The 13427-nt window shown below is 40.8% G+C and overlaps 1 protein-coding gene across 1 annotated transcript; it reads right to left on the reverse strand.

The window, feature by feature from the left end:
• Positions 1–10256: 10256 nt before the first annotated feature.
• On the reverse strand, positions 10257–12401 carry LOC127661319 (cholesterol 25-hydroxylase-like protein 1, member 2). The gene is given in 4 exon segments (XM_052151942.1): positions 10257–10426; positions 10429–10441; positions 11789–12215; positions 12217–12401. Coding segments are annotated over 4 exon segments (795 nt in total).
• Between the last annotated feature and the right edge of the window lie 1026 nt (positions 12402–13427).

A 13427-nucleotide genomic window follows, 5' to 3' on the forward strand; every position in this document is an offset into this window, starting at 1 on the left:
ATTTGGCAATGATGGGTTAAACTGGCAAACAAATGTATAATTACCTAAACAAGTTGAACATCTTAGACAACTATCTAGCTAGCCAAACGTTTGAAGTAGGTAACACTATGATGACACGTGCCTGCCCTATTAGTGTTCTAGTAGACCTACCATTCCTATATGAAACCCCAGAAGCTGGTTGTTGAGACAGTTGCTTTGCTGTTTATATTGTGTTGTGTTTAACTTACTCACTTTCTTACTAACCCTAAAGTAACCTCATTCTCTAACTCAAAGTAGCTAACTTGAAAAATAATGCAAAATGCACTTTTGACTTTGAGATATCTGATCAGTTTGTGATCTCTGCTGATTATAACACACTTTTTTGTTTTTTAAAAGATTGTCCTAGAAGACTCCACTCCTGTTCAGCTCTATGAGGTTGAGTGCTCCTGTGTGGCTGGCAGAGCCTTAATCATAATGTTGCATTACTGTATCAGACTGTACAAAACATGTGTTTGTGTGAAAATCAATGTAAATAGTTCTCTTTAAGAAATGCACATGTATGTACATAAACAACAAACCTATACAAGGTACCTTTTGTTATTATGAATTCAGTGTTAGTAGTTATTAGATTACATTAAATTTTATTGTCATTTAGCAGAGTACAGGTACAGAGCCAATGAAATGCAGTTGACATCCAACCAGAAGTGCAAAGAAGCATTAAAGTACTGTTGAGTACTGTATTATGTGCAGTTATGTGGACTAGTTATCTACAAACTCATAACTCATACAAAATGTCAAACGTTGCATCACAATGTTACAATTATAGGAGCCATGTTATTGTTGAGTGTAGTATGACAGCTTGTGTCTTTGTATAATAAATGTCTGAATTAATTTGTGTTCCTCCTGGCAGTGTAAAAGACAATAAATGACATGTAAACATTGTCAATATTTCAGACAATTTTCCGAAAGGTATATCACAAGATACAAAAAATGTATCCTATGTGCACAGGTGACGCGACGAACGTTCGAAATCTGCGTGGTGGGCGGGGGGACTTCCGGTTTAGGTTACTACCGGTATTTCCAATGTAGATGTTGTGGAAGAGTGAGTGGCAAGCTATCAGTGAGTACCGTATGTAAAATGTTAACAGTAAATAAGAAACGTCTTACATATCAGTATCAAATTGGCAACTCTAAATTACATTGTAGTGTTCCTCGATGTGCCGTTTCATCGAGGTATAATTCTGAAGTTTTCATCGTTTTCCGCATCAGCCTGAGGTACGAGCTCAGTGGCTAGTCAAGATAAGACGCGAGAACTTCACTCCTACCGATAACACCCGGGTATGCAGTCGACATTTTAAGCTAGAAGATTTCATCATAACCACAGGACGCCGAAAACTTGTTCAAGGAGCTGTGCCATGTCTTTTTGAGTGGAACAATTTTTGTTTACCAGCGCCAAGGACTGTATTTTTCTCTCTGAGCTTCCATATACTGCTTATATATTTTGTAATTTACTATGCTGCTTGTTTTTTTGTATCTTGTGATATACCTTTCGGAAAATTGTCTGAAATATTGACAATGTTTACATGTCATTTATTGTCTTTTACACTGCCAGGAGGAACACAAATTAATTCAGACATTTATTATACAAAGACACAAGCTGTCATACCACACTCAACAATAACATGGCTCCTATAATTGTAACATTGTGATGCAACGTTTGACATTTTGTATGAGTTATGAGTTTGTAGATAACTAGTCCACATAACTGCACATAATACAGTACTCAACAGTACTTTAATGCTTCTTTGCACTTCTGGTTGGATGTCAACTGCATTTCATTGGCTCTGTACCTGTACTCTGCTAAATGACAATAAAATTTAATGTAATCTAATAACTACTAACACTGAATTCATAATAACAAAAGGTACCTTGTATAGGTTTGTTGTTTATGTACATACATGTGCATTTCTTAAAGAGAACTATTTACATTGATTTTCACACAAACACATGTTTTGTACAGTCTGATACAGTAATGCAACATTATGATTAAGGCTCTGCCAGCCACACAGGAGCACTCAACCTCATAGAGCTGAACAGGAGTGGAGTCTTCTAGGACAATCTTTTAAAAAACAAAAAAGTGTGTTATAATCAGCAGAGATCACAAACTGATCAGATATCTCAAAGTCAAAAGTGCATTTTGCATTATTTTTCAAGTTAGCTACTTTGAGTTAGAGAATGAGGTTACTTTAGGGTTAGTAAGAAAGTGAGTAAGTTAAACACAACACAATATAAACAGCAAAGCAACTGTCTCAACAACCAGCTTCTGGGGTTTCATATAGGAATGGTAGGTCTACTAGAACACTAATAGGGCAGGCACGTGTCATCATAGTGTTACCTACTTCAAACGTTTGGCTAGCTAGATAGTTGTCTAAGATGTTCAACTTGTTTAGGTAATTATACATTTGTTTGCCAGTTTAACCCATCATTGCCAAATTGAAGCCCCAGAACAGAACTGGTTGGATCAGACGAACAACTGAACTGTCTTTCATCCTACTCTGATGGTGTGAGGTTTCTCATGTTTCCTCAAAGATCTATGACAGGTAGCACGGATGCTGACTCTCCCTGTCTGTCTTTACTTGATACTGGGGATAACCAAATACTGTCAATACATGTAACTGAACAACACAAGTCATTAGTATATGGGTGATTCTTAGACTATGGGCACTTTTATGTACTTTGTAACCAAAAATGTCATTTTTTAAAAATATGACCAAAGTACAATTGATAGGGATTGCAAGAGTAGATTTGTGTAATACTTTTTATATTATAATACATTACAATACTTTTTATATTTAGATTATAATATTATTTTTATTTCTAAATTATACTTTTATATTAATTGATTTCATTTAGATGAATGAAAATTTCAATTTTGTTGCATCATTTATTGCTTATATTTTTGCCTTGCCATAAGTTGTGTCAGTTATTTACACGCACTGTAACCGCTCATCTGTGAGACAAATCAGTTGTATACATCAAACTCAGCACTACACTAAAAACAGTTGTGGTTATGTTTAATGGCTTTGTGAATTGAGTTTACTGAGTGTGATGAGTTTAATTGTTTTTCTAATAAACATCTCCACTGTTTCTCTACATTCACGTTAATTCATTGTAATTTCCATCACCACCCTCATCTTTAAAAAATATTTAAAAAGTTCTCATCACACATTAAAAATGTATCCACAATTTACTGAGATCATGCTCTACTTAATATAAAAATGCAAGTCATTTATTTTCTAATAAGCTCTTGCCCAAACCAGTATTACATTTCAGAGTGTGACAGGTGTACTGTTCACCGTTTGGTCCTTAGGGCAGTTAATTTATCTCATTGACAAATGTATAATTATTGTACATTGTGGAAAAACTGATAAAACTAGTTACAAAAATGATCCTAGACAATTCTTGACTGACATAAGTTATTCTGTTTTTAAATAACAGCATTGAGATGTGGTGGAAATGACATTTCACTGCTGTTATCTAAAAACAGAATAACTCATTCTTAGTTATGAGACTAACACAGTCTCATAACTTCTCTTGTAATCTAAGTTTGTCCTCTTACAGACCTTAAAACTAGACAAATAATTTAAACTTATGAGACGGTGTTACGTGACTTTTGAACAAGTTTTTTTATTCAACTTCACAAGCCTAAAAGTGCCCCTTGTTGAAGAAACGCCCATACATTTATTCAATGTCAGATAGTAAAATGAACATATAATAAACCACATGTGACCAACAACTAAAATTAATCGTTTAATAAGTATTTTGTAAAGGTTACTTTCTAGCCTAACGTCACCTAGCATCATCGCTAACGTTAGGGCTACAGCTAGCTAAAGACATAGCATAACTTACCTTCATAATTGTCAATGAATGAAGAGACGTACATCTTGAAACCCTTTTCCCTCTTGCTCTTGGGAGCCGATGATGACGCTTGAATTATTCGGTGTACGTCATTTATCGTTATCCTTGGCAGATGTTGAAGGGATCTGGTGTAGAAAGCCATGTTTATCTGGTCCTAGTCTTACCTGACAGTTACCGGCGTCATCGATGAACCTAACGTAGCGTTAGACCGGAAATACCATCGCCCACCAGTGACGTCTGACAATCATGGAACGTTCGTAAAATCAACTAGCCAATAAGGAAAACACCTCTTGGTCATTAAGAATTTTTTCAAGTCTATTCAAAATAGAAATGAAACCTGGTAGTAAAGTTTTAGGATTTTGCAGGTGCGATTCACCGAAAAGGGCTAAATACTTGATCGGCTTGTGTTGCGTGAATGGCTTGCACACGCAGCGTGAGTCTGGTCACACTTTAATAGTGTTTAGTCTCCCATTCAGCTGATGGAAACATGCTGCATGAGGAAGGATTAGGCTACATCAAATGTAGATTGTAAGGCAGGTGTGAAAAACTTCATAAAAATAAAATAGACTGCTACTTTCTCGCTGTGGCTTGCATGCTATGATTACCACTCATAGCATAGAATTTTTTTGACATAATATAAAAAACATTTATGGCACAGCCATTGACCAGGAAGATAAAAAGCACTCTGTGTCAAAAAGGTTGCTGACCCCTGATACATACGAGGCTACTGTTTATGCAGCTGTATAACACATAGGTATAACATAAAGAAGAGTCAGACATGCAAGTGCAGCTCTACAACTGTATTGTCAACAGAACAGCGCGAGGACAACAGCCAAAAGCAATCGACTGCCGATCCCATGATTCATTACATACCGTAACATACCCCTTTACAAATATGAACTAAAGAATCCCCTTCTAAAATAAGAAGTAAGTAAGAACAAAATACTATATAAACTTTAGGCAACATAACCTTTAAAGCAACTGCAATAAATTTCAAATTAGGCACTAATGCCATGACTATAGAGTCCTTGTTACATTAACTGTTCTTTTCCTTTCCAAAACTGCCACAGCAGCATTTCTAACTTATTACAAATCAAGCCTCTTGGGTGGCTTGGACAATCGGCCAGCCCTAGTGTAAGTGCGACCATCTGATGATGAGGGTTTGACAGGGCCAAGTGAAGCCTGTGGCATGGGCTTCGTAGGAGGCGAGTCAGCAGATGAAAGGGCCTCTGCAACACTCCCTTCCAGCATAAGAGGCAGTTCGGGTACAGTACTGTCCAATGCTTGTGTGGTGGTAGACTCTGCCGTTCTTAGGTGCACTCGGTTTCGTCTATATAGGGATCCACCCACATTCACAAGATAAGAGCGTGGTGCCACTTTCTGAAGGCAGGTGCCGACCCTCCATAGCGCAGGGTTTTGCCCTGGAAGGGGCTTCATGCGGATCCTCTCTCCTATGTTTAGCTCTGGCAGATCACGAGCTGACCTATCATAATAGGATTTTGCCAACTGCTTTCAGTGGTGAAGCCGCTCCACAACCCCAGTTACAACACATGGCTCTAGAAGCTTGTTTGTTACTGGAAGAGACGTTTTCAGTCTCCGCGACATTAACCTTTGTGCAGGGCTACTGTCCATGTCTTCAGCAGGGGTGTGTCTCCAATGAAGGATTGCTTTCCAAGGGTCAGTTCTGTCGTGCATAGCTTTGCGCAGAAGGTTCTTAGCAATCTTGACGGCTGACTCAGCCTTTCCATTTGATTTAGGATGTCTTGGTGAAGAAGTGACATGCTCAAATTCCCAGCTGGAGGCAAAACGCTTAAACAGAGCACCAAACTGAGGGCCATTATCTGTGATCACTCTATCTGGCTGACCATGTCGAGCAAACTGAGCCTTGCAGCGCTTGGACCGTTTCAACAGATAGATCAGTAAGCAGTTCAATCTCCCAAAAATCTGAGTAATGATCCATAATTAGAAGATAGTCCTTTTGCCGGTGACTAAAGAAGTCCATGCTGATGATCTGCCATGGTCTGCCGGGGATGGCATGAGATAGCATGGTTTCCTTCTGTTGGTTGTGCGCAAATTCCTTGCAAGTCGAGCAATTGCTCACAAAGTCTTTGATTTCTGCTTGCATACTAGGCCAATACAGTGTGTCACAGGCTTGACGATAACATGCGTCACCTCCTATATGGCTTGAATGTATGCGCTTGAGCATCTCTGGACGTAGTGACTTGGGGATAATAACTTTCTGTCCACGGTACAAAATACCATCTTGCCCACTAATTTCATCTCGATAAGGCCAGAATTCTCGGATGATGTGTGTTGTTTTTTCTTTCTCATCAGGCCAGCCTGCAAGGACTGTGGCCTTAAGGGCCTGTAGTGCATCATCCCTTTCAGTATGCTCCCTGATTGTCTTCAGCCGCTGGTCCGTCACATTCAAGTATTCTGCTTGGTTGATGAGTTGTACATACTCTTGCTCTTTCTGCAGATGGCATATGGCATGCCGCTGGTAAACTGCTCCCTTGCCTGTACAGACAGCAGCTGCCCTGCTCAACATGTCACTGAGGAACATTTTAGACCCCGGCTTGTAGACAACCTTGAGACTGTAGTTTTGAAGTGTCATGAGCATGCTCTGAAGTCGCTTGGGTGCACTGAGAAGTGGTTTGCAGAATATAGTGATCAAGGGTTTGTGGTCAGTCTCTGCTGTGACCAACTCTCGGCCGTACAAGTAATGGTGAAATTTTTGGCAAGCGAAGACGATACTGAGACACTCTTTCTCGATTTGAGCGTAATTTTTTTCTGTGGGAGTGAGGGCTCTTGAAGCGGAGGCGACAGGCCTTCCTTCTTGCATAAGACAGCACCCAAGACCACTTTGGCTGGAGTCACTTTGTACTGTGATAGGCTTAGTAACATCATAATAGCGCAGCACAGGCATCGATGTGGCCATGGATTTGAGCTTGCGAACTGCATCGTCATGTTTGGGTAGCCAGTGCCATGGTGTGTTTTTGTCAAGCAAACGTCAAAGTGGCTCGCAAACAGTCGACAAGTGGGGCATAAACTTGGCTAAATAATTAGCAAAGCCAATGAGACGCTGTACACCTTTGGCATCTGTGGGGTTGGGCATGTAAATGATAGCCCTCACCTTCTCTTGGTCGGGCTTCAAGCCTGTGAATGAAAGGATATGACCGTGGAACTTCACTTCGGGGACCTTGAATTGCAATTTTTTTAAGCAAAGTCGTAGCTTGACCTCTCTGCAACGCTCCAACAGGGCCCGAAGCTTAAGATCATGATCACTTTCAGCTTGCTGGTCTGTGTCACCGCAGCCAACAACAAGAATATCGTCAGCGATGGGCTCAATTCCCTTTAAACCTGTTAACAGTTCATGCTGTTTCCGCTGATACACCTCAGGTGCCACTGAAACACCAAATGGGAGCTTTAGCCAACGTTTCCTGCCCCATGGGGTCCAGAACGTGGTCATGAACCTGCTCTCTTGGTCCAGCTTGCACTGTAAGAATGCATGTTTGGCATCAACCAAGGTGAAGATCCTTGCTTTAGGCAGTTTGTATAGCACATCCTCCAGAGTTGGCATTATATAATGAGAGCGTTTCAGAGCTTTGTTCAGGAACTTTGGGTCCAAACAAATCCTCAGCTTGTCTGGTTTTTTTACAATCACCATGTAGCTAATCCAATCTGTTGGCTCTGTAACATCTGCAATATGACCCTCTGCCTGATACGCATCCAGTTGGGCTTTGACGGCTGCTTTCATAGTGATTGGAACATACCGGGGGGCACACTGTACCGGTTTAACACTGGTATCCAGCTCAAAGTGGACCTCACCGGGCAGAGATTCCACAGGCAAGTTGAACACATCACTGTATGTGTCAATTAACTGTTCCTTAGTCAGAGGGTAACACCGTTCATGTTCCATTTTGAGCACGTCATCTGGGATTGTGAACTGCATCAGGCCTAGCTGTTCACAAATAGATCCTGAGAGAAGCGGACTTTGATTTGTTTGTACTATCTCAAATGACATTTGGTATCTCTCTCCTTTGACCAAACATTCTGTGTCAAAAACACCCACAGACTCCAGCGACTCGCCTGAGTACAGCCGTAATTTGACGTTACTGGGGCGGAGTGGTGTGTGCGGTGCCACCTTCACTTTATCCTTGTAGCTCATCACATTGCATGTTGCCCCTGAATCTAACTGACAACGCAATGACTTGCCATGTAATCGCAGGGAAACAAACCATTTCTTCCCTTTCATGTGCACCGTGCTAATAGACTCAATTGTGTAAATATCATCATCACTGTCCCCAACCGGCTCCTCCGTGGAATATTCAATGCAGTGGAGCTTCCCCTCTGTAGTTCTGCTTTTGCTTTTAAGACATACTTTCGCAAAGTGATTGTCAGTTCCACAGAGTCTGCATGTTTTGCCGTATGCTGGACAATGATCCCTGCCACTTGAATGCACATTACCACAGTATCGGCATGGCTTGCTTGTGTCTAAGAGTCTTGGTGAATTACTCTGCTTCCGCTGGTTAGGCTTGAAAGGTTTCCTAGCAACAGCGTGAACCGTTTCGGCTGGCGGCATGCACGCGGTATCCATCGCTCTCATATGCATAGCGGTCTGTTCAGCTGTGCGACACATCTCAATGGCTGTGAGCAGTGTTAATTTTTTTTCACTTAACAACCTGCGTCTGGTCCCTTCATTTGTAATGCCCAGTACGATTTTGTCACAAATCATTTCATCCTTCAATCCACCATAATCACAAGTTGCAGCTTTTTCTCTCAATCTGGTCACATAATTGTCTATGGATTCCCCTTCCTCCTGTTTACAACAGCCGAACACATACCTCTCATAAATGACATTTCTGGCAGGCTTGAAGTATCCGTCCAATGCATCTAGGATGGTTTCAATGTCTCTCTGTTGCGCGTCTGTGAGATTAAAATTGTGCCGGTAAACATGTCTGCATTCGGATCCCATCACACTTCTCAACGTGACAGCTTGGACCTCCCTGGTCTTGTCAGCCAGGCCTGTGACCAGCGCATAATCCTCAAACTCTGCTCTGAATAAGTCCCAGTTAGCGCTCCAGTCTCCGTTCATGTTCATCGGTGACGGCGGAGGTATGTTAGCCGCGATGTGGGCTGGTACGCCGCTAGACGGGCGAGGCGCGGCCGCAGCATTATCAGCGTCCATAATCGAAGAAATGGTCGAAATCAGCAGTTACAGCGTGAACTCAAGAACGAACGCGTTAGGTATCTTCTGACCCCATGTTTATGCAGCTGTATAACACATAGGTATAACATAAAGAAGAGTCAGACATGCAAGTGCAGCTCTACAACTGTATTGTCAACAGAACAGCACGAGGACAACAGCCATGATTCATTACATACCGTAACAGCTACCTTCGATTTCCAAGTATGTATAGCTGCAGGCCAAAGATTTCCAAATGGGGATGGGATCTCCAAAAGAGGTTTGCGCCCACATCAAAAGGATTGTCACTTCCACACACAGTTTGGGTTGGGGAAAGGGTTTGGTTAGGGGCTCCCTATATCTTTGCAGGCAGTTTGGAGATCCCACTCTTTTTTGAAGCTCAGCCTGCAGCTATATCCGATTGGCCAAAATGAAATATCTATCTAATTAAGATACCTACCTTTTAGAACAGCCTTCACGTCTGAAGTGTACCTATAATGTCTTAAAATGCTGCCTCCGAAGGAAGCTCACTAGGTTTTGAAACAGAGACTAGTGGTATGTGGATTGTCTTTTTTTATGCTTTTCAGAGGATTTTCAGATCTCATGGTCGATGGTGTTTTACTTTCCTCCACTTTTTTCCCTGTTTATTATCTCTATATCCAATTTGGGAGACAAATTTATAATACAAACGCTCATGCAAAATGTGTGTGCAAGATTGTTACACAAAGAAATTAACAAAGTGATCTCCTTTCACCTGCTGTTAGTGAACTGACGTGCACAATCTATGGTGGTACATGCATAACACAAAGTTAAAGTTCAAAAGACTGTAGGTTCGCATGGCCAACTGTCCCATGACATAAACAACACACTTGAATTGTTAAACAGGTTTAAATATTGAAATTTCCACTTGTAACATCCAAAGAATGACAGACAGAGAAATCTACATTGGCACTGACATAAGTGCAGTGCAATCTACAGGATTTGTAGTTCACACAACCAAAAAGCTTCTTTATTTTACACACTAGAGTTGTGGGGTTTTCCCTTCTCACATTTTTCCACATGGATTTATAATATGAAAAAGATCCATACATCCTGTACCATGGACTGGGGTTGATTAAAGTGCATCAGTATGTAGTTTAAAGATCAAACATGCAATATTTTAATGCATGCTGTTTCAAGACTCTGTTTTAACAAAACTAAAATCAGCATGAGTCCCAAACAGTTTATCCCAGTGACTAAAATGGGGTGCAAAGTTGTTATTTGGTTTTTGGTGGTGGACATCATGCTTGCTCGGACCTCCGTAAACACCAAATGGGATCAGACGGGATGTGGACCAGGGAAATCATATCCACAATGGTCCTCCACTGATCAGGGCCGTATCAAGACAGTGTGGTGCCCCTGGGCACTATACCTCAAAAGCCCCCCCCCCCAATCAGACAAGACATAATCAAGGTGATTTCTCAAATGTAATTTCCTAACTTGTCCAACTACATGTTGGCATATGAGCAGTGAGCACTATATTCAGATGTCTCAATTTATTAATACTACCATTAAAACACATTTGATTTTTAATCAATGTAGAATGTGTAACTTAAAAATAAACAGATTTGTGTGTGTGTGTGTTTTGTTGGGTGACAGTTGTAGGTTACAGTTTGACAAGAGTTTAGAGTGTGACAAAAGCACTTTGTTGTGTTTTATTGCGAGTGTACACGAATATAAGTAAACACTTTGCAGTTTGAATGATGTCCTGTATGAACAAAATGACGGAGTATGTTTTTATGTTTGATCACGCCCACGGCTCTCTCTCTCTCACGTCACACACACACACACACACACACACACACACACACACACACACTCCAGCATTGCAATCTTGATCAGACTGTTCATTATGCGAAATAGAGCGATATGTATCGCTATTTAGTTTTATTTCTTTTTATACCGTGTATTCTCCGTGTAAATTCGTGCACCGAGACGTGACGCCCGTACAGTTTCGGTTCAATACGAATAACTTACATGTACCGTCCCACCCCTAATATTTACCTTCATTAATGTCCTCTTCCTCACCCGAGTCTTCCTCGCTCCTGTCTCCCCAAGGACAAGGAGAATATCCTCATTCAGCCTGGCGGTCATCGCCGACGCCCTGACTAACATTAGCAGCTGCTGCATCTCCCCCGCTAGCAGAGCCGGCGGTGTCAGACTTAGCGCTGCTGGTGACTGCAATTCCAGTGTTCTCCCAAAAAACTAGTGATCTAACAAAAAAATTGTCGTTCCCTGGAACATTTTTTGTTGTAGTTAAACGTCTAGCGTCCTTCTCTTTCTTTAATCTTCTTTTTGCGAAACCACTCAATTGCCGTCTGTCCATTTTGGATTTTGATTCATTTTCTGTAGCTGTTAAAAAAATGACGCATTTGCACGTACTTGTTGTGGACCAACTCAACTCTGACAGATTGAGGAGGGGGGGAGTGATAGTGGTCATGTAATCTTCATTTATTTATTATTTATTATTATTATTATTGTTAAATTAGTGTTCATAAACAAGTTATGTATGGTCTTTCAAGAATTTCAAGTTAATAATATAACAATTTACGAAAAATATTTTTAAAGCTTGTGTCATGTGGTGCCCCCCTAGTGGTTGTGAATGGTTGGTGCCCCTGGGCACTGGCCCAAGTGCCCTTATGGATAATCCGGCTCTGCCACTGATACATACACATGGACCACCATGAACATCCAGGTGGTGAGCAGATGACACCTCAGTAAAACTGGGTTGAGTGTGGTCCAGAAACCCACTGTGACCAACTCCCATCCCCCAAGGCACTGTGTGGCCAGAGCAAAGGGGGCAGAGTAATTGTGGTGAATGGCATGAAATGTGACATACAGCCAGCGGTTCCTGTGATGCAAAAAGTGCCAAATGAAGTACTGAAAGTCGAAGAGGAGCAGGTTTCCAGCCACTCCACTTAGAAGTTCAAGTAATGTAGGTGCTTGTTCAGGCAGGGCAATGGGAGGTCTCCACATCCACTGAGCTACTGCAGCTGGGATCACTAGAAGGAAATGATTATAGAGGGTAACTCCAATGCAGTGTAGGAGCATTGCAGTTGTGGGCATCTTGCCAGGCTGGATTTTATACCGGTATGATGTCGCAGACTAGGTAGGGTAGGCAAAGAACGAAGTATGATGCCACGGTTAGAATCACAGGAAAGAGAGGTGATCGAAGAGTGTCATAGTGGATGAGCCGCAGGTAGTCCCACACAGGCTGCAAAACTGAGTCTCTTTCCTGGTAGCTCTCCCATACCATTTCAAACACGTGCATTGGGATCATTTTCAATATATAAGTAAACTTCTATTCTTATATAGCAGCAAATTAAACACTAAGAGAATACTTTAGCTCTGTACTGGGTGTTTCAAGTGGCTCAGGTACCTTGTATCTAATGAATTTGTAATTAAATATTGATACCATTATCCCTTTTGTGTCTGAGGTGTTATGTGAAAGATGTAGGCTGCGATGAAAACTTTGTTAACATTATTCTTCTTTGTATGATTCAAACATATGTTTGCGAAATATTTCAAAATGGATTTATTGCTCAGTCCTTGAACATGACTGGGCATGTCCAGTTGTCATTCCACTCCATAACGAAAGAGGACGTCGACGTCAAATCCACTCATATAAATTAAGCTTGTAGGTAGAATGGTGATTAGCGAGAAACAGGCATGAATAAATTGGGCGGGTCTAGTGGCCCAGAGATTGTCTTTAATTGGTCAACGGATTTCCCAAACTTAGTATGGCAGTCATTCCAATTTTTTTTGTAAAGCACTACATTATTTGTTACATTACATTTGTATATATTAAGTTTTGTAAAAGATTAGATTTGGATGATAGTTTCTTCGACCAATCAGATAGCGCTTTCCTCATGAATATTACTGATTTTTCTGATCGGGTATTGCTATCCATATATGGATAGCAATACCCATATGACTCGCCTAACTTTTTGTAAATTCGTAGCTAGACGTGATGGCTCTAAACAACATATCTCCTCTTAAACTCTTCACTAGTTTATTTTCAATTCAATGGTGTTTATAGTTTCTCAGTATCATTTTCATGAGTAAATTATTATTTAATCTGCCACTGAAACGTCACACGGAGACGGATTGTCACGTGGTACCTGTTACTCTTCTCTGCGCTGGTCAGGCTTGACCAATAACAGTAGTAGATATTCACAACAATATAAAAAAAAATTATAAAGGTTTGCAGACGCGAAATTTGATTTTTATTTCAGGCTTCAATGCTTTGAAATTACTAGCTTTAAAAAATTATAATTTTAATATGCAAATGTCTGCAGTAAATCTA

This window comes from Xyrauchen texanus, chromosome 21, assembly GCF_025860055.1.
Source record: "Xyrauchen texanus isolate HMW12.3.18 chromosome 21, RBS_HiC_50CHRs, whole genome shotgun sequence".
Taxonomy (NCBI): Eukaryota; Metazoa; Chordata; class Actinopteri; order Cypriniformes; family Catostomidae; genus Xyrauchen; species Xyrauchen texanus.